Source organism: Schistocerca nitens, chromosome 4 (assembly GCF_023898315.1).
Source record: "Schistocerca nitens isolate TAMUIC-IGC-003100 chromosome 4, iqSchNite1.1, whole genome shotgun sequence".
Classification (NCBI taxonomy): Eukaryota; Metazoa; Arthropoda; class Insecta; order Orthoptera; family Acrididae; genus Schistocerca; species Schistocerca nitens.
The window spans coordinates 20541653-20563446 of record NC_064617.1 but is presented as its reverse complement, the minus strand read 5'-3'; the positions used below and the strand labels follow the sequence as shown (position 1 = coordinate 20563446).

Sequence of the window (21794 nt, the reverse complement as noted above, 5' to 3'; positions counted from 1 at the left end):
TCAGAGGGGAATTCACAGTCAGGTCATAAGACTTTCCATGACAAGTGTTTTGAAAGTAGAAATTATTATGCCTTACACATGTTTTAGTAGCTAGTATTATGTTATGTTATGTTATTCTACATGATTTAGTTTAGGATGGATAACATGTTCATACACTTATTTCCAGCAACATTTGTAAATAAGTTAGTTATGTCACCAAATACTAGTTTAGAACAGGTGGGAACATGGGGAGTGGCAGCGACAGTGGTAGTATATTATCTTTACCAACAAGTGTAGACCAAATATGGCTTGCATTAAAAGAAATTGTACCAACAGCAATTGCGAGATTTACACCTAACAAAGTGATGAGAGATGGACCTGATTATTCCCCATGGCACATAAAACAGGTCAGAACACAAGCAACAAAAAAGCATGTCAAATTTAAAAGAAACAAAATTATCTGAGATTGGTGATGTTTTACAGAAGCTTGAAATTAAGTGGAGATTTCAATATGAGATGCTGTCAATAGTTCCCATGACAAAATGTCTCGAACTCCTACAGAAAATACCAAGAGATTCTTCTGCTTGTAAGTAAAGTACACTGAAGAGTGGAAAGCTGCATAAGTCCCACCAATACACAAGAAAGGAAATAGAAGTAATCTGCTGTATTACAGACTCATATCACTGATGTTGATTTGTAGCAGGACTTTGGAATATACAGTGCTCAACCATCACGAATTACCTAGAAGAAACCCATCTACTGACACACAGTTAGCAAAGATTCATAAAATTTTGTTCTTGTGAAAAACAAATTGTCTTTTTTCCATGAAGTAAAGATTGCTATCAACAGGAAATCTCTGAATCCACATCTCTGGACTTCCAGAGGGCTTTTGATACCTTTCTTTAAAAGTGGCTTCTAATCAAACAGCATGCATGTGGAGTATCACCACAGTTGTGACACTGCATTCATGATTTCGTATCAGTAAGGTTACAGTTTGTAATAACTGATGAAATGTCATCAAATAACACAGAACTGATATTTGGCATTCTCCAAGGAAGTGTTATAGGCCCTCTGGTGTTAATCTATATGAGTGATTTAGGAGACAATTTAGGCAGGCCTCTTACCTTGTTTGCAGATGATGCTGTCCTTTACCACCAAGTAAAGTCATCATGTAAACCATTTACAGTTGGTGTTGACCAACTGCAAATGGTTTACATGAATTGGTGCAAAATGTGGCAATCGAACCTAAATAATAAAAAAGTGTGAGGTGATCCACGTGACTACTAAAAGTGATCTGTTAAATTTTGGCTGCAGAATAAATCACACATTTCTATAGATTATCATTTCAACTAAATACCTTGGGATTACTTTTACAAACAACTCAAACAGCAATGTTCACATAGAAAATGTAGCAGGAAAGGTGAACCAAAGATTGCATTTTAGTGGAAAAACACTTTGAAGAGGCAACAGGTCTACTAAAGAGACTGCCCCTACACTACACTTGTCTGTCCTCTGCTGGAATACTGCTGCACACTATGGGATCCATAGCATATAGGAAAAAGGAGGACATAGAAAAGTTCAAAGGAGGATAGCTCATTCTGTATTATCATGAAACACGGGACAAAGTATCACAGATATGATACACATGTTGGTGTTTCAATCATTACAATGAATGCGCTTTTCATAGTGGCGAGATCTCTTAATGAAATTACAATCCCAACTTTCTCATCCTGATATAAAAATGTTTTTTTGACACCCGCTTACATATGCAGAAATGATCATCATACTAAAATACAAAAAATCAGAACTCTCACAGAAAGATTTAGGTGTTTGGTTTCTTCCATGCGCTGTTCAGGGAGTGCAATGGTTGAGAAATAATGTGGAAGTGGTTCAATTAACCATATGCCAAGCACTTAATTATGAATTAAAGAGCAGTTGTGAAGCTGCAGGTTTCACATGTGGCACAAACAATTAACACTACCAATACTGTAATTCCTGCAAGATCCCAGCACAACGAAGTTGCAAACATGCAACAAGTTTTGAAAGAGAACTAAAAATGAACTGTATATAGTATAATACTATTTAATCAGTACTTTTTATACAGTGATAACTAGTCACCACCCTTTATTTTCATTACATAATAAGAAGCTTTACTGTTTGGATAAATGATGATGGTGTCCTCTTGGGTAAAATATTCTGGAGGTAAAATAGTCCCCCATTCGGATCTCTGGGCGGGGACTACTAAAGAGGACGTCGTTATCAGGAAAAAGAAAACGCGTTCTACAGATCGGAGAGTGGAATGTCAGATCCCTTAACCGGGCAGGTAGATTATAAAATTTAAAAAGGGAAATGGATAGGTTAAAGTTAGATATAGTGGGAATTAGTGAAGTTCGGTGGCAGGAGGAACACGACTTTTGTCAGGTGAATACAGGGTTATGAACACAAAACCAAACAGGGGTAATGCAGGAGTAGGTTTAATAATGAATAAAAAAATAGGAGTGCGGGTAAGCTATTACAAACAGCATAGTGAACGCATTATTGTGGGCAAGATAGACACGAAGCCCACGCCTACCACAGTAGTACAAGTTTATATGCCAACTAGCTCTGCAGATGACGAAGAAATTGAAGAAATGTATGATGAGATAAAAGAAATTATTCAGATAGTGAAGGGAGACGAAAATTTAATAGTCATGGGTGACTGGAATTCAACAGTAGGAAAAGGGAGAGAAGGAAACATAGTAGGTGAATATGGATTGCGGCTAAGAAATGAAAGAGGAAGCCGCCTGGTAGAGTTTTGCACAGAGCATAACTTAATCATAGCTAACACTTGGTTCAAGAATCATGAAAGAAGGTTGTATACATGGAAGAATCCTGGAGATACTAGAAGGTATCAGATAGATTATATAATGGTAAGACAGAGATTTAGGAACCAGGTTTTAAATTGTAAGACATTTACAGGGGCAGATGTGGACTCTGACCACAATCTATTGGTTATGAATTGTCGATTAAAACTGAAGAAACCGCAAAAAGGTGGGAATTTAAGGAGATAGTACCTGGATAAACTGAAAGAACCAGAGGTTGTACAGAGTTTCAGGGAGAGCATAAGGGAACAATTGACAGTAATGGGGGAAAGAAGTACAGTAGAAGAAGAATGGGCAGCTCTGAGGGATGAAGTAGTGAAGGCAACAGAGGATCCAGTAGGCAAAAAGACGAGGGCTGGTAGAACTCCTTGCGTAACAGATGAAATATTGAACTTAATTGACAAAAGGAGAAAATATAAAAATGCAGTAAATGAAGCAAGCAAAAAGGAATACAGACGTCTCAAAAATGAGATCGACAGGAAGTGCAAAATGGCTAAGCAGGGATGGCTAGAGCACATATGTAAGGATATAGAGACGTATCTCACTAGGGGTAAGATAGATACTGCCTACAGGAAAATTAAAGAGACCTTTGGAGAAAAGAGAGCCCCTTGTATGAATATCAAGAGCTCAGATGGAAACCCAGTTCTAAGCAAGGAAGGGAAAGCACAAAGGTGGAAGGAGTATATAGAGGGTCTATACAAGGGCGATGTACTTGAGGACAATATTCTGGAAATGGGAGAGGGTGTAGATGAAGATGAAATGGGAGATACGATACTGCGTGAAGAGTTTGACAGAGCACTGAATTACCTGAGTCGAAACAAGGCCCCGGGAGTAGACAACATTCCATTAGAACTACTGATGGCCTTGGGAGAGCCAGTCCTGATAAAACTCTACCATCTGGTGAGCAAGATGTACGAGACGGGTGAACTACCCTCATACTTCAAGAAGAATATAATAATTCCAATCCCAAAGAAAGCAAGTGTTGACAGATGTGAAAATTACCGAACTATCAGTTTAATAAGTCACAGTTGCAAAATACTAACGCGAATTATTTACAGACGAATGGAAAAACTGGTAGAAGCCGACCTCGGGGAAGATCAGTTTGGATTCCGTAGAAATATTGGAACACATGAGGCAATACTGACCCTACGACTGATCTTAGAAGAAAGATTAAGGAAAGGCAAACCCATGTTTCTAGTATTTGTAGACTTAGAGAAAGCTTTTGACAATGTTAACTGGAATACTCTCTTTCAAATTCTAAAGGTGGCAGAAGTAAAATACAGGGAGCGAAAGGCTATTTACAATTTGTACAGAAACCAGATGGCAGTTATAAGAGTTGAGGGACATAAAAGGGAAGCAGTGGTTGGGAAGGGAGTGAGACAGGGTTGTAGCCTCTCCCCAATGTTATTCAATCTCTATATTGAGCAAGCAGTAAAGGAAACAAAAGAAAAATTCGAAGTAGGTATTAAAATCCAGGGAGAAGAAATAAAAACTTTGAGGTTCGCCGATGACATTGTAATTCTGTCAGAGACAGCAAAGGACTTGGAAGAGCAGTTGAACAGAATGGACAGTGTCTTGAAAAGAGGATATAAGATGAACATCAACAAAAGCAAAACGAGGATAATGGAATGTACTCAATTTAAGTCGGGTGATGCTGAGGGAATTAGATTAGGAAATGAGACACTTAAAGTAATAAAGGAGTTTTGCTATCTGGGTAGCAAAATAACTGATGATGGTCGAAGTAGAGAAGATATAAAATGTAGACTGGCAATGGCAAGGAAAGTGTTTCTGAAGAAGAGAAATTTGTTAAAATCGAGTATAGAGTAAAGTGTCAGGAAGTCGTTTCTGAAAGTATTTGTATGGAGTGTAGCCATGTATGGAGGTGAAACATGGACGATAAATAGTTTAGACAAGAAGAGAATAGAAGCTTTCGAAATGTGGTGCTACAGAAGAATGTTTAAGATTAGATGGGTAGATCACATAACTAATGATGAAGTATTGAATATAATTGGGGAGAAGAGGAGTATGTGGCACAACTTGACAAAAAGAAGGGACCGGTTAGTAGGACATGTTCTGAGGCATCAAGGGATCACAAATTTAGCATTGGAGGGCAGCGTGGAGGGTAAAAATCTTAGAGGGAGACCAACAGATGAATACACTAAGCAGATTCAGAAGCATGTGGGTTGCAGTAAGTACTGGGAGATGAAGAAGCTTGCACAGGATAGGGTAGCATGGAGAGCTGCATCAAACCAGTCTCAGTACTGAATATCACAACAACAACAACAAGAATATGATAACCGAACTAGAAAACTCAAAACCATATAACATTATTAAATAAATTTAATATTTTGTGTTGTGTTGTGTTTGTCTGCATTACTACATAAGACTGAATTCCAGTGGAGTAGCAGTAACCAAATAAAAGAAGCAGTTGTTGCTCTCAAGGCCAATAAAGGAACACTCATAGAATGTTTAAAATTCCAACTTGGTAACAAAACTGTCTTTGTCTTTAACAGTGTACTTCTTTCAAGTCCAGTCCTAAACTTTGATTTAATTCTGAAAAAGATTGGTGAACACATATATCACTTACAGTTCTGAGCAAACATTGTAAACCCATAACAAATATCTGTGGAAATTTCTGTTTGCGATCAGAGGAAAATAACTGACACATATCTATATAATGGAATGCCAATGTTGTCAACAACTGACTCTTCAGTAACCACACTAGATTTTTGTAATAATTATGGATGAGATATGATTTTCTTCTACAGCACAGAAAAATTATGCAAAAACATGACAGCAGTAAATATAACTAGCAGAAGCTCACTCTTTTCATTTTATTTTACATCTGTACATTTAACAACCTCCATTGATTCCCACTGCCACATACACCCCCCCCCCCCCCCCCTTTCTTAAGTTCACACTGACCTCTTCAATAAGAACGCTTCTTCTCTGAAATATCTCCCATCTTTGACATACATGGTTGTTACAGTAAATTTGTGTACAAATTTTATACAAAGAAATAGAAACTGTTAACATATCGGCTCACTGTTTTCACTGATGTCCAAACTCGAGATGCAGCGGATACCGTGCACGCAAGATTCTAGCACGTGGGCACCTTGGGCACCCAGGTTGTTGCAGCTCAGATCGAGTTCCAGGTCAACTGTAGACTCATTGCATGCCAGTCCAAGCAATAGGTTCCTGTCACCAAAGCAAACTGTTCACAGAGTGCTGTAGTTCTTAACAACAACAATTAAACAAACAGTACTTGGAACATGAACTAACTAGTTAAGCTCGATCATTTTACTCTGCACTCAGTTAAAAACAGACATACTTCCACACAATAATCTCCTTTTCTATTTACCTGCAATAGGAAATGTTAAACAATACAATAGCTCTAGATGTTTGTCTACCAACAGTAAATAACAACATTAAATATAACAATATGATGCAAAGGATAGTTGCCACTTACCATATAGCAAAGATGCTGAGTCGCAGAATGGCACAACAAAAAGACTGTAACACAATTAGCTTTCGGGCAACAAGGCCTTTCTAAAAATTAGACAACACACACACACACACACACACACACACACACACACACACACACACACACACACCTGGCGTCAGACTGCGAGCAGCAGGGCACTGTGGAAGAGCCAACTGGGTAGGGGTAATGAGGTGGCTGGGGTGGAGAAGGGGAGGGATAGCAGGGTAGGGGTGGGGGACGGTAAAGTGCCGCTGGGAGCGCGCAGGGACGAGGTGAAGAGTGTGGCAGCTAGGTGCAGTCGGAAGGTTACGCAGAGGGCAGGGGAGACAGCGGGAAGAGGGGGAGGGGGGAGGGTAGCGGAAAAGGAGAGATCTAAAAAGCCTGGGTGTGTTGGTGGAATAGAGGGCTGTAGAGTGCTGGAATGGAAACAGCAAAGGGGCTAGATGGGTAAAGATAATGACTAATGAAGTTTGCGACCAGGAGGGATAAGGGAAGGTAGGATTATTGCAGGGAGAGTTCCCACTTGCGTAATTCAGGAAGTATGGTGGTGGTGAGAAGGATCCAGATGGCACAGGCTTTGCTTTGAAGCAGTCAGAGATGAAGGACATTGTGTTGAGTGGCGTGATTGCCGAGCACTTTGATGAGCACTATACTCAAGCCTCAGTGTCGGCGAATTACCCCCCAGCCTTTCACACCCTCAAACGGCAGCTGGAAGGAAAAGTGCTCTAGTTCACTACATGCCACAGTGAATCCTATAAAATCCCATTTACAGAGTGGGAGCTCCTTAGTGCCCTTTACCATTGCCCTGACACAGCTCCTGGGCCAGATCGAATCCACAGTCAGATGATTAAACATCTCTTATCTGACTACAAGCAACATCTCCCTGTCATCTTCAAGTGGATCTGGTGCAATGGCATCTTTCCATCACAATGGCGCGAGAGCACCATTCTGGTACTCAAACCCGGTCGAAACCCGCTTGATGTGGATAGCTACTGGCCCATGAGTCTCACCAACTTTCTGTGTAAGCTGCTGGAACATACGGTGTGTCGCTGGTTGGGTAGGGTCCTTGAGTCACGTGGCCTACTGGCTCCATGTCAGGGCGGCTTCCGCCAGGGTCGCCCTACCACTGATAATCTTGTGTCGCAACTTTTTCCACACTAAGCAGACGTGTTGGCCCCTGCATTACTTCAGCTGACAGTATATGTATTATATTGTAATAGTATAGATTTTGGTGTGAAATTCCGAAGCTTTCTTTTTTATCCATTTCTTCCAAACAAAGGCCCACTAGGGTGAATCGCTACAGGCTGTGATACCTGGGACCCTAAGGACTGTACGAGTATATATGTTTCTGGAAGTCGATCTTGAAATGCTGATGACTGGGAGGGAGAGGCAGCAGGTTAGCAGGGGGACAGGATGGGAATGTGGCACTGTGAGCTCAGCTCACTATTTCTGCAGGCAGGGACAGCTGTGCGCAGTGCACAATGTCCAGCAGAAGTCAACTGGGAGGGGGAGACAGAATGGGGGAATAAGGATACTATGGACAAGAGTGTGTGGGTGCAGGACATACGCGTGAAGTGAGGTTCGTGGGACAGGTGTGAGACAGGCATTCGTGGAGACTGAGAATGAGAGGAGTTCCGGATTTCAGGATGTGTTGTAGGAAAATTCTCATGTATGTAATTCAGAGAAGTTGGTTGTGTGGGGAAAAATGCAAATATCACAGACTGTGAAAATCCACAACCTCATGCTCAGCAGTGTGTTCTACAACCAGTCAGTGAACACTGCTCTCAGCCACAGTTTGGCAGTGGACTATCATTTGAGATAACAGCCTGTTGATGGTCATGCTCTTGTAAAAGGCTGTGCACAAATTATTACAGAGCAGGTATATGACACAACTGGTTTCACAGGCAGCCACATGTCCGACAGGATAAGATAAACTCAGAACGAGGTTGGAGTGGGCTGTGCTGGGTGAGTATTGAACAGGTATCAGTAAACAGGTCTTCCACAGCAGTACGATCCACATGACAATGAGTCGGGATTGGGTGTGGCATAAGGACAGACTAGGACATTATGCAGGTGGCAGAATACCAGTTTGGGATAGTTAGAAAAGACTGGGGATAGCGCGTTTCTCATTTCCTAACACAAAGATACGTAACTATGTACAACAACTGCTGCTGCAGCCAGAATCAGCTGAGCTCACCAGTTCCACATTCCCGTCCCATGGCCCTGCTGACTTCACAGCTATCAGCTGCCCTTCCCCATTCCTCCTTCTCTCCCATTCCACACTTCCTAGCGTCCCTTGCTCACTCCACCTGACACATCCCTTCAGTCCTCTTAACCTGCATGCTAGCACAGTGCTGTCAGGTGGGACAATCCCTCTGTGCATGAGGGGGGTGGGGGGAGAGGGGAGGAGATGGGGGGCAGAGGGGAGGGGGCATGGCGCAAGCTCTGAAGTATAACTTGTCCAAAAGCTTCCAAAGTTCTAAGTCTAGTTTACGTGACTGCTAACAACTCAGCATTTCAACTATTTCCTCAGTTGTTAGCTTCACTCCTCAATTTTTTTTTACTAATAACCTCGTTGCCAAGTAAGGAACAACAGAAGATATATGTTACGAAAAAAATGTAAGATACCTATCGAATTTCTTCCGGTTACACTGTGAAGTGTATTCCACTTTTCAGTACCACTGAATTAGTGTTCTGACCATCATTTCACACCTACACAAAAATTATTAAATTCTTGCAACTGGACACACTCCTTTGTTAACAAGGTTCGAAGGTTTGTCTTCCACTCAAGGTGGTTGTGTGTGCAGGTTGTGCTTTTTGTGTGTGTGTGTGTGTGTGTGTGTGTGTGTGTTTTTCCTACAGCACTCTTTTGTTGCGACTCGACATCTCCTGTGTATGGAGAGTACAACCTATCCTTTTTGTAACATTGATAAAACAATAAAACACACAGCTGCTAAAAGAAAGGACAGTCCCTCCAAATACTGGATCTGGACTACTGGCCATTAAAATTCCTACACCGAGAAGAAATGCAGATGATAAACGGGTATTCATTGGACATATATATTATACTAGAACTGACATGTGATTACATTTTCACACAATTTGGGTGCATAGATCCTGAGAAATCAGCATCCAGAACAACCACCTCTGGCCGTAATAACGGTCTTGATACGCCAGGGCATTGAGTCAAACAGAGCTTGGTTGGCGTGTACAGGTACAGCTGCCCATGCAGCTTCAACACCCTACCACAGTTCATCAAGACTAGTGATTGGCGTCTTGTGACGAACCAGTTGCTCGGCCACCATTGACCAGACATTTTCAATTGGTGAGAGATCTGGAGAATGTGCCACCCAGGGCAGCAGTCGAGCATTTCCTGTATCCAGAAAGGCCCGTACGGGACCTGCAACATGCGGTCATGCATTATACTGCTGAAATGTAGGGTTTCGCAGGGATCGAATGAAGGGTAGAGCCACGGGTCGTAACACATCTGAAATGTAACGTCCACTGTTCAAAGTGCCGTCAATGCGAACAAGAGGTGACAGAGACGTGTAACCAATGGCACCCCATACCATCACGCCGGGTGATACACCAGTATTGCAATGACGAATACACGCTTTCAATGTGCGTTCAATGCGATGTCGCCAAACACGGTTGCGACCATCGTGATGCTGTAAACAGAACCTGGATTCATCCAAAAAAGTATGTTTTGCCATTCGCGCACACAGGTTCGTTGTTGAGTACACCATCGCAGGCGCTCCTGTCTGTGATGCAGCGTCAAGGGTAACCGCAGCCAAGGTCTCCGAGCTGATGGTCCATGCTGCTGCAAACAACGTCAAACTGTTTGTGCAGATGGTTGTTGTCTTGCAAACGTCCCCATCTGTTGACTCAGGGATCGAGACGTGGCTGCACGATCCGTTACAGCCAAGCAGATAAGATGCCTGTCATCTTGACTGCTAGTGATACAAAGCTGTTGGGATCCAGCACGGCATTCCATATTACCCTCCTGAACCCACTGATTCCATATTCTGCTAACAGTCATTGGATCTCGACCAACGTGAGCAGCAATGTCGCGATACGATAAACCGCAATCGCAATCACATGTCCGACCTTTATCAAAGTGTGAATGCTCTGAAAAGCTGATCATTTGCATATTACAGCATCTTCTTCCTGGCGGTTAAATTTCACGTATGTAGCACGTCATCTTCGTGGTGCAGCAATTGTAATGGCCAGTTGTGTAGATACACGTAAGCCACAGGAAATTAATAGGAAAGTATTCTAAATTTTATTTCACACTGTGGAGAGCATTTTCATACGTTGTTCGAGTTTGTGGTCAAGACAATCATTACAGTCAACATCTTTAGCAGTTCTAAAACCTAAATATTTGTTAGTCTTTATCCACTGATCACACACTTTTACTTGGCCTGAGGAGTGGAAGCTTGTTATTGGCTTGTAACAACACACTGGCTGCTGACACAAGCCTCACCTTCTCCCTCAGCAGCCAGCTTATAGCTCATAAAAGAAACCAACGTGTAATGGATTAATGTGTTGCAGAAGTAACACAAAAGTTTAACATGAGTCACTAAAAGGACCACGTACAGCTTCTTTGTTTATTTCTGTAAATAATATTAACAATCACAAAGCACACAGATCTACAATATTATTACAATGGCTACTTATAGTTTCAGCACACAATACCATTATGTACCTAAGGCTGACAACTAGTGTGAACAATCTGGAGCAGCACGAAGTCAGGCGTCATCAACCACCACAGACGGGCCAAGTAAAAGTGTATGACTGGTATTTGTGTTTTAGTGGACAGTACACCATATGCTCTGCTTTCAGTAAACGATAGGTATGTATCCAACATAATTACTTACAATACAGTTTTGCTTACTACAGTTTAGTTTTCCTTATGAAGCAACCATGCCCGCAGGGAAAAACACACACACACACACACACACACACACACAAAGCATCAGAACTTCAACACAACTGTGCTAAATAAATAAATAAAATAAAAAAGTACTTTAAAATTTCTTTCAACTTGATAGATATTACACTTTCATTTTATCCAAATTATATTTTCTCTTTTTTGTACTTCAGTAATATACATGACACTATTTTCCCAAGAAATATGCCAAGAACAGTGAATAATTTCACATAAGTTGAAGCTACTCTTGTACCAAACAAATCTAGCCATTATTTCACAAAAATGGCAGGAATTACAAAGGATATTTGAAAATCAAGTCTTACCACATAAATTACTTAAAATTATACAATTTTAATAAAAATCATATAAATGTAAAATACTTTGCATAATTACTTCAGAGCTTCCAGAGGCAGTTTGCAAAATGACATATTGAGAGATTTGAGGCTCAGAGTACTTGTGAAGAACTGTTTGAATGATGGTGGAACTTCTTTGGTCTTCTTTGTGCTGAACATGTTGCGAGAAACATTTAAATGTACCAAGTTAGTTGCACATCCTCTCAAGAGAGCTCCAAATATCTGAAATTGCAAAAAGTAGCCTCTTGATTTAAAGCTTTTACAATTTACATTGAAAGATGTCATTGGTACTTAAATATGGGATATGTAAGACATTTATGTGTTAAGTATTTAGCAACCATACAGATAACATAATGAACAGGATCATGAACAAACAGTTCAATCTGTTGACTTTACATTACAAATACTCGTATATTCTCAATCTATGGTCTTTCCTTTAATGTTTACATCTTTCACTTACTAATTTCATTTAAACTATAGTAACAATGCAACATTCACACAGTTAACTAATTGAAGTTAACTAAATGTGGTTGCTCTCCTGACCTCTCCAATAATATCATTACATATTTGCAACAACTCCATGGTGCACATACATTTTAGCCTATGATTCATTTATATTTTAAAGCCAGAAGCACAATTTTTCAACACAATTGTATTTAATAGTATTTTGTATATATGGGTCCACTGCTGCTGAAAATTTCTTGATGGAAATCATTGACCAACACAGGTTGTGTTTCTTTTTTTAAGTAAACACTTCACTTTGTGTTTTTGCACTATTAGCTAATTTGAGGGAGATATGGTAAGTGACTACAATTTTTCACTGTGATGGAGATAACTTGAAAATACCCAAGATGACATAATTAGCTAATAGTGCAAAAGCATGAAATAAAGTGTGTATTTCAAAACTAAAGCAGCCTATGCAGGGCAATGACTTCCTTCAGGCAAGATGTACTTATATCAAGTCAGTGGAATCATCATGTTTTACCACAGATAAATTACTGGAAACGTCATTTTCATGTAAATTATATATTAAGCATTTCGTAAGAAGACATTTAGCATAATAAAATGTAAAAGAACTGTTCATTTAGTGATTCTACTTATAATCACAACTATGGTTTTACTGTCCAGGAACAATTTCACTTGACAGTAAGGAGAAAGATGTTTTTATCATCTTCTGTAAGATAAACAAGCACTACTCGAATTAGTACATGAAGATAAATTACATCAAATCATTTCACTAAAATAAAAAACATCAAATGGATAATTTACAGCATTCTGAATAAAATGTGGATTCTACTATGTTAAAGGCAGGTGTGATGATTTCTCTGAGAAGCAGTTTTGTCAAAAAAAGGAATCAGAGCAACACACAAAGAAACATAATATGTACCTTCCGCTCAAGTTAAGTCACCATCAGATATTGTTACTGCTATTGAGCTTTGCTGGAAATACCACATCTACAAACTGAAAGCTGTTTCTAATTTACTAATATCTGTGAAGCTTGTTATGATATTTTTATGATACAAAACCAAATAATCAAATTTACTACTTACCGACTCTAGTACCGTATCAGTTCCAGAAAGATCTAAGTGTGTCAAACTGTTTGGTTGTGCAAGGAAGTTACAAAGGTTCTGAAAAATATAACAGTTAATGTGAAAGTTAAAGAAAATAATAAAAATGGTTGTATAATTCATTACTGTTAAGTGATTCTATTGATCATTAATGCAAAGAGTTCATACTGGTGTTTCAGTATTGTGTAAATGACACAAATAGTTGAGACTAACATAGAGTATGCAAAGTAAGTGTATAAATGCCTAATTCTGTTCCAGAACTTCAGTAGTTAGTACAATCTGCTGTAATATGTTTTAATTAGGATCTATTGCCATTTCAAAATTTAGCTCTTTCAAATCTACATTTAATCTTATTGACCATGGGAAGTTTTGTGGAAATTGCAAATTCATGCATGCTACTAAAACAGCTTCTCAAAAGAAGACTGACTACACAGAATAATGCCCACTCCCTCTTCCCTTTCTTTCTCTGGCTCTGTGTGTGTGTGTGTGTGTGTGTGTGTGTGTGTGTGTGTGTGTGTGTTTCTGAACAAAACACTTTTCCCCCTTCATTTGAGCTTATATTAATCTAGGTTATTGATTTCCTCTACAACCAAAAATATCTTTATTGTAAACATCAAATACATGGAATTTTAAACTAATAAAAACAGAAAATTACTTATATCCTTTCTTGTACAACTCACATTTATTTCCTCCTTGAGATTGTTCCCACTGAGGTTGAGGTAGCTTAATGTGCTTGGGACCAGCTTATTGACCGACAGTGCATGAGCGAGCTGGTTTACACCCTTTGAGGACAAACCACAGTGAGAAAGGTTTAGATGAACCAAGCCTTTTGGAAGTTTCCCAAGTGGGCTACTCAGCTGATTAACACCTACACACAATTAGAGGTCAATTGGCATGAATTAGATAGTTAAATTTTAGGTTACATGGTTATTAACAAATACACTGATGTGACAAAAGTCATGGAATAGCGGTAAGCACATATACAGGTGGTGGTAGTATTGTGTACACAGGTATAAAATGGCGATGCTTTGGCAGAGCTGTCAGGTGATTCATGTGAAAAGTTATCTGAAGTGATTATGGCCACATGAAATAAGTTAACAGACTGGCAGATTAAAACTGTGTGCCAGATAGACTAGAACTCAGGACCTTTGCCTTTTGGAAACTGCTCTACCATCTGTTAACAGACTCTGAACGCAGAATGGTAGTTGGAGGTAGATGCATGGGACATTCCATTTCGGAAATTGTTACGGAATCCAATATTCCAAGATCCACAGTGTCAAGAGTGTGATGAGAACACCACATTTCAGGCATTAACTCTCCCCATGGACAACGCAGTAGCTGACGTCCTTCACTCAACAACAGAGAGCAGCAGCATTTGCGTAGAGTTGTCAATGCTAATAGACAAGCAACAGTGTGTGAAATAACCGCAGAAATCAATGTGAAACATGTGACAAAAGTACCTGTTAGGACAGTGCGGTGAAATTTGGAATTAATTAGCTATGGCACCAGGTGACAGATGCAAGTGCCTTTACTAACAGCATGACACCATCTGTAGTGCCTCTCCTGGGCCCGTGACCATATCAGTTGGACCCTAGATAACAGGAAAACTGTGGCCTGGTCAGATGAATCCCCATTTCAGCTGCTAAATGCTGATGATAGGGTTCGAGTGTGCTGCAGACTCCATGAAGCCACGGACACAAGTCGTCAACACGGGACTCTGCAATCTGCTGGTGATCCATAATGGTGTGGGCTGTGTTTATGTGGAATGGACTGGGTCCTCCGGTCAATCTGAACCTATCACTGACTAGAAATGGTTTGACTTCTTGGAAACCACTTGCAGCCATTCGTGGACTTCACATTCCCCAACAATGACGGAATTTTTATGAATGACAATGGTCCATGTCAGAACATTCTTTACAATTTGAACAAAAGTTTTGACCACCCAGATTGTCCAAGATGAATCCCATAGAACGTTTATGGGACATAATAGTGAGGTCAATTCATACGCAAAATCTTGGCCCAGCAACACTTCACAATTATGGACAGCTATTTCACAATTATGGACAGCTATAGAGGCAGCATGGCTCATTATTTCTGCAGCGAACTTACGACAACTTGTTGAATACATGATGCATTATGCTGGGCAAAAGAAGGTCCGACATGATATGAGGAGGCATCCCTTGACTATTGTCATCTCAGTGCGCATGCCAAAATACAATACAAAAACAACTTATATAACTCCTAGCCTTACCCTAATGTTTTCCAATTTTCAAGTAAGTGTCTCTTTCTAGAGATGATTTGCTGTTGCCTATTTTTATATTTGCTTTCTTCCTTGCCTCGTTTCTCTCACTTGCATTTTTCATGATGTTTATTAAAAAAGAAACCCACGGCCAGCTATCTGATGTTATGTCGATTACCATTATTAAAGATAACCATGTTGCTTATAAATCATGTCCACTCAAGTTTTCCATTATTTTTATCCCTATCTTTATGCCCTCCTGTTGAATTTTGAGCTGGTTTGCCTTCTCTGCCCCAGCAATTTTGTCTTCCTAAGTCACCACTAGCTTTTAAATAAGAAATTTATGTTTGCATTGGCGAAGACTCAACATGATACACACAAATTGCAGAACTTGTCTTTATTAATCCATGTCACCTAAGTCACAGTGTTATATACATACATCGTATCATAACAACATTATAGAAAGTAAAACCAGACAATAAATATCATTGGTATGAAGGTCTTGTACCATGAATAACATGTAGAGAGAATCTGGGTATAATCTTAGAACTATTAGGCCCTTTATTATTTTTGCTTCCAGACAGAAACAGCACATTTCTCTGTATAATATAAAAGTGAAAGCTATGTATTCCCACTCACATAATTTCTTGAAGCATGTATAATGCATTAAACATTACAGATTAGAATGTGCTGTATGGAGAAAAATATTTACAACAGTATTATAAATAAAGCCATGTCACAAGTTTATCTTACTAACATGCAATAATTATGAGAAGTAATCAACAGTGACCTGCAGCATCCCAACTACTTCAACTACACGGACATAGTTATCTTAATCAAATCACAATAATTGCACAAGAACAATCAGGATTCGAGTACCTTCGTGTAACAGTAACACACACTGATCAGCCAGAACATTATGACCACCGACCAACTATTGACATAAACCCGTCCAAGTCATAGCAGCATCATCTGGCAAGGAATGACTGCTAGTCAGAAACACACAAAGTGCATGTAGTTACCGTATTTACTCGAATCTAAGCTGCACTTTTTTTTCCGGTTTTTGTAATCCAAAAAACCGCCTGCGGCTTAGAATCGAGTGCAAAGGAAGCGGAAGTTCGGAAAAATGTTGGTAGGTGCCGCCACAACTAACTTCTGCTGTCGAATACATGTAGCACTGCACAGGCATGCTTTGTGGTGGTGGTGGTGGTGGGTAGTGTTTAACGTCCCGTCGACAACGAGGTCATTAGAGACGGAGCGCAAGCTCGGGGTAGGGAAGGATTGGGAAGGAAATCGGCCGTGCCCTTTCATAGGAACCATCCCGGCATTTGCCTGAAACGATTTAGGGAAATCACGGAAAACCTAAATCGGGATGGCCGGAGACGGGATTGAACCGTCGTCCTCCCGAATGCGAGTCCAGTGTGCTAACCACTGCGCCACCTCGCTCGGTAGGCATGCTTTGTAGGCACAAAGATAAATACTGGCGCCAAAACTTCTGCATCAGTAAATAAATTAAAAAAAAAAAAGAAAGGTGGGAGACGAGCTTTTTTTCTCCGCCCCAAGTTTCGACCACTGCATTTGCTGCTATCTCATTTAAATCCTGTCTGCCTAATAAACTACGAAACTAGAGTGAGACAACAGCAAAAGCGGAAGAATATACGTATCGTGTCATGTTTATATTCGTATTATTCTTATGCCTAATAGTGATACAGTCAGAAATGAAGCACGGCAACTGACTAGATTTTTAAATCTAAGATGACTAATTTTTGTGCAGAATTTGATGTACTAAAAAAGCGGCCACAAAGATTTTCAAACGGAGAAAAATTTTCTCGTAACTCTCGTTCAGAACATGTTCTATCATACGCACTCTATTATTTGGTTCTTGTTGATCATTATCAAAGAAAGCAACAGTGTAAGTAACAACAAATATCAGTCTCTTGCCATTGTTTCACTAATGAGACAATTCCTCTCTCTCTCTCTCTCTCTCTCTCTCTCTCTCTCTCTCTCTCTCTTTTTTTTTTTTTTTTTAAAAAGTGGCGGTAGCGCGCACAAAAGCAAGCCATGCCGCGAGCGGCGACAGGCCGTAAACACACACTATCAGAATGCGACAAACAATGCATGACAGTACAGTAATGCATTTTCAGCTTAGAGTGACGTAAACACCTATAACAAAGAAAACGGCACTTATCAGATCAAAGCAAAACAAGTAATCGATTCAAATCAGACGAAGCACGTCAAAAAGGAAGGGTACCCGTATAAATACGTACGGAGCGCCTGACGCATAGCAATGGCTACCTGGTAAAGCTTAACTGCTAAGCTTACGACTCGAACCAAACTACTGTAGCTGTATCGTCATTCATTCGACCTAAATTGTGTCTCATATTACAATGTACCAACTTTGTTTCGATTTGGAGGTGCGGCCTAAAACTTTTCTCTCTCCTTGAATTTCGAATCTCAAATTTCAGGTGCGGCTTACATTCGGGAAATTTTTTTTCCTTTATTTCGAGTCTCATTTTTCAGGTGCGGCTTAGATTCGAGTGCGGGTTAGATTCGAGTAAATACGGTATCAGTGTGCATGCCACCCGTGTGTACAATGTGGAAGGCATGTGATCGATCTGAGTCCGACTAAGGGCAGACTGTGATGTCCCAGAGGCTTGGCACACGCAGTTTACAAACTGCACAACTTATCAGGTGTTCAAGGAGTGCTGGGTGAGTGTCTTCAACATGTGGCAAAACCTACATGAAATAATGTCCAGATGTCATCGGGTTGGACAGCCACCCCTCATTACAGATGTCGGACACTCCTAACAACGAGTTTCCGCAGCCAACAACCCATCCGTGTACCAACATGAACACCACAACATCGTTAACCAGAACTGAAATGGGCATGTGACCCTCAGCACTGGATGGATGTTGGTGCAGTGGCAGAACATTGAATGGTCTGCTGAATCCCAATACCTTCTCGCATCTGTCGTCTTCTAGGGAACAGCTCCTTGATGCCTGTACTGCAAGATGGAGACAAGCAGGCAGTTGCTCCATTATGCTCTGGGGAACATTCACATGAGCATCCATGGGTCCAGTGGACCTTGTTCAAGAGGAAATGACAGCCAAGGAGCATCCTACACTGATTGCAGACAACATACACCCATTTATGACGAGCATGTTTCCCGACAGCAATGGCATTTTTCAGTAAGATGATGCACCATGTCACATGGCCAGGAGTGTGATGGAGTTGTTCAAGCCAATTGATGTGCTACCCCACCCCTCCCCCCCAACTCTCGAGATAACACGATCAAAGACATCTGTGATGTAACGGAAGGTGGTGCCAGAGCTCATCGGCCCCCCTTCCCAGAATTTACGGGAATTAGGTGACTCGTGTGCAGCAGATGTGATGCCAGCTCCCTCCAGGAACCTACCAAGGCTTCCTCATTGCTTCCCTGCCACAACGCATTACCACTGTTATCTGTACCAAAGGCGGACATACTGGCTGTTACTGAAAAACATTAGGAATATCGCTTAGAAAGGCATTTACCATTTACTGAGAACGAGAAAGCCTTTAGTAAGGTAGTAACAGCCATTTTGTGGAAAATATTAGAACTAAAAATTTTCCTAGACACTTTGTTTGCCTCTTAAAGAGTCTACATGTAAATATGAACATAGTCGAATGTTCAAGTTTAAAAATAGCAGATGAAATTTTAATAACCCAGGATCTTTGACAAGAGTATAATTCATATCCCACTTTATTTCATTTATATGGTGACGACCTTGTTATGAAGTGGAATGATGAAATACAGTTACAAATTAAAATATGATCTAGTATACCATTAAATACTCTATTATACACTGATGAACAGATAACTATACAGGAAATAGAAGAAAATATAGAGCAGCAGGCTGCAGACTCAGCCAAAATGTAATGTATTTCAATTTAACTGTATCCGCAACTAATACAAAGATAATGGCTTTCAAAGGAACGAATCCAGACAGGTAAAAAAAAATACACAAATGAGAAAATATTAGAACCATTTTATAGGAAAAGATATTAATGTAAATTACGACAAAGACATTGACAAAAAGTTCAACAGCTTTCAAGCTATCTACAGAATGACTAGAAGAACTTGGGTAATAAAACAAGAACGGAAATATCCAGAAATTCTATAAAGTTATGGCTATATATGGTTCTAAATCATGGACAATAAAAAAAAAAATATACAGGCAGCAGGGATGAAATTTTTGAGATATGTAATGGGCTGTAACAATGGATAAAATACGGAATGAAAAAAAATAAGATTTAATTTGACTATCTTTTCAGTTAATGACCAGGCAGAATACCATAGAATAGAATAGAATAGAATAGAATAGAATGAAATGGAAGGATCATGTTGACACAACAACAGAAAACAGACTGCCAAAAAAATAATGAATTGTCGCCCAACTTGAAAAAGAGAACTAGGTAGACCTCTTAACAGGTGACTGGATGAAGAGAGTCGAACAGGTGACTGTAACATCAAATCCTTGGAAGGAGATGATGATGATGATGATGATGATGATGACAATGGGAATATGTAATGATAATTTAATCACTGGGTGTGTACAAAATTTGCAAATGGTCAAGAAATAGTGTAGGTATGTTGGTATCAAAAAATGGTTATCTATTTGGAAGAAAATTATGATGTAAATGAATTATGGGATACACAGATTGTAGCAGCTATCATCAGAAAAATTTTGTTACTGTAACTGAACACTCCTAGAAATAAGAATGCCAAACTTATGTACTACAATATATTCTGGAAGTTAACTGTTGCTATATTTTTCTGCCTACAGCAGATTAAAAAAGAAATGGCTAGTTTAATTCTGAACAATTTGTAAATAAGAATGAAAGAAATGTATACAAAAGTGTTGTTGATATTTTCTGTTCAAACTCAGTGTGATAAACGTTCTCCCACTTTCAGTTAAGTTAGTCAATTTGCTACACAAAACAGCTGGTTACTCTTTCTCTTGCACTAGAATAGTGAACAATATCTCAAAATATGGTGTCTTCATTAATCTTTGCCATATGAAGAGCCACGTCTACCACTCTCTGCTATGCAAACTCGGAAAGAAGGTTTAACATCCAGTCACCAATAGTCAATACAAGTTGGGCTGGGAAAGGACAGGGAGGAAAACTAGCAGCTTATCTTCTCAAAACATCTGCGGTTATGACGAGACAAGATGCCCTGACAAAAGGGAGTAGCCATCAGGATCTGAGACAGATGTGAACTCCACTACCCAAGATGCAGTGGGTTTAGTAGTTTGGTTTGGCTGGCTTTTTAGAGTTAAAGGAACCAAACCACGAGGTCATCAGCCCCTTCACCCCGTTTGTGTTAAATCAGGAATAATTATCATAAGAAAGATACAAAAGGCAAATCCTGGGAAGCCCAGTTGTAATGAAGATACAGTAAGACAGAGATAAAAGCAAGGAGAAGTAGGAGAGGAGTGAGAGGGAGTAAGGTAGGTGAGTTTCTCTGCCCAGACTGCAGCTGGGAGGTCCTCAGAGCACAGTATGCAGTAGGAGAGAGATCCTCTGCATCACACCAGTACCATCTCACCATCCATTACCCCAAGAAAACGAGCAGCACAGACATGATGATAAAATTTTTGGCAAGATAGAACATTAAAAATGGTAAATGGAAAAGCATGAGGAGAATAAAGAGGTGGGAAGGGTAGGAGACAGGCCTGACCACTGAGCAATCACCACCGTGGTTCTTCTATATCAGAGCAGACCCTCCAACCCCTCAGGTGGTCAACTGGGCGATAGTGCCCCACATTAACAGAGATGATTTATGGGCAAAACATAAAACCAGGTCAGCTGCTTTGTCATCGTCCCCTAGCACGAGAGGGAGCATGTCGTGAAGTTAAAGATATCGCCACAGAGCAGTCACAGTTGGGCAGTCTAGTAGGATGGTGCCCACCATCAGGCAGGCACCACATCGGTAGGAATGTGGGTCCTCATCTAAGAGAATGCAGCTGGCAGCCAGCCAAGTGTGGCAAATGCATAATTGACAAAGGATGGGTGACTGCCTGTGAGAAGTGCAAAAGGAAGACTGACACATTTTCGTGGTCTCCTTTATTGCCCTCGGTTTGTTTGGGGAATCCAGGGCAGGCCATTCTGAGTTCCACACCTCCAACAACTAATGGTGTAGAGTCGACCAGAATTCCAGTTGTGGGACCCCCATTTCCAAAATCGGCATCCTGGTAGCCCACTTCGCCAAACAGTCGGCATGTTCATTCCCTGAGATCCAAACATGACCAGAGGCCTAAACAAAGATGACCAGCAGTCCAGCTCGATGGAGATCAGAAAGAAGATCCTCGATAGTGACGACTAATTGGTGACGAGG

The 21794-nt window shown here is 40.3% G+C and overlaps 1 protein-coding gene across 1 annotated transcript in view; it reads right to left on the bottom strand.

The window, feature by feature from the left end:
- Window positions 1-21794, bottom strand: part of LOC126251387 (F-actin-uncapping protein LRRC16A) — a 598780-nt gene that overhangs the window by 200113 nt on the left and 376873 nt on the right. The window contains exons 10-13 of the mRNA XM_049951780.1: window positions 13859-14046; window positions 13161-13238; window positions 11651-11832; window positions 5887-6038 (exon numbers count right to left, since the gene is read on the bottom strand). Coding sequence (XP_049807737.1) covers window positions 5887-6038; window positions 11651-11832; window positions 13161-13238; window positions 13859-14046 — 600 coding nt within the window. The remainder of the gene's footprint in view (window positions 1-5886; window positions 6039-11650; window positions 11833-13160; window positions 13239-13858; window positions 14047-21794) is intronic.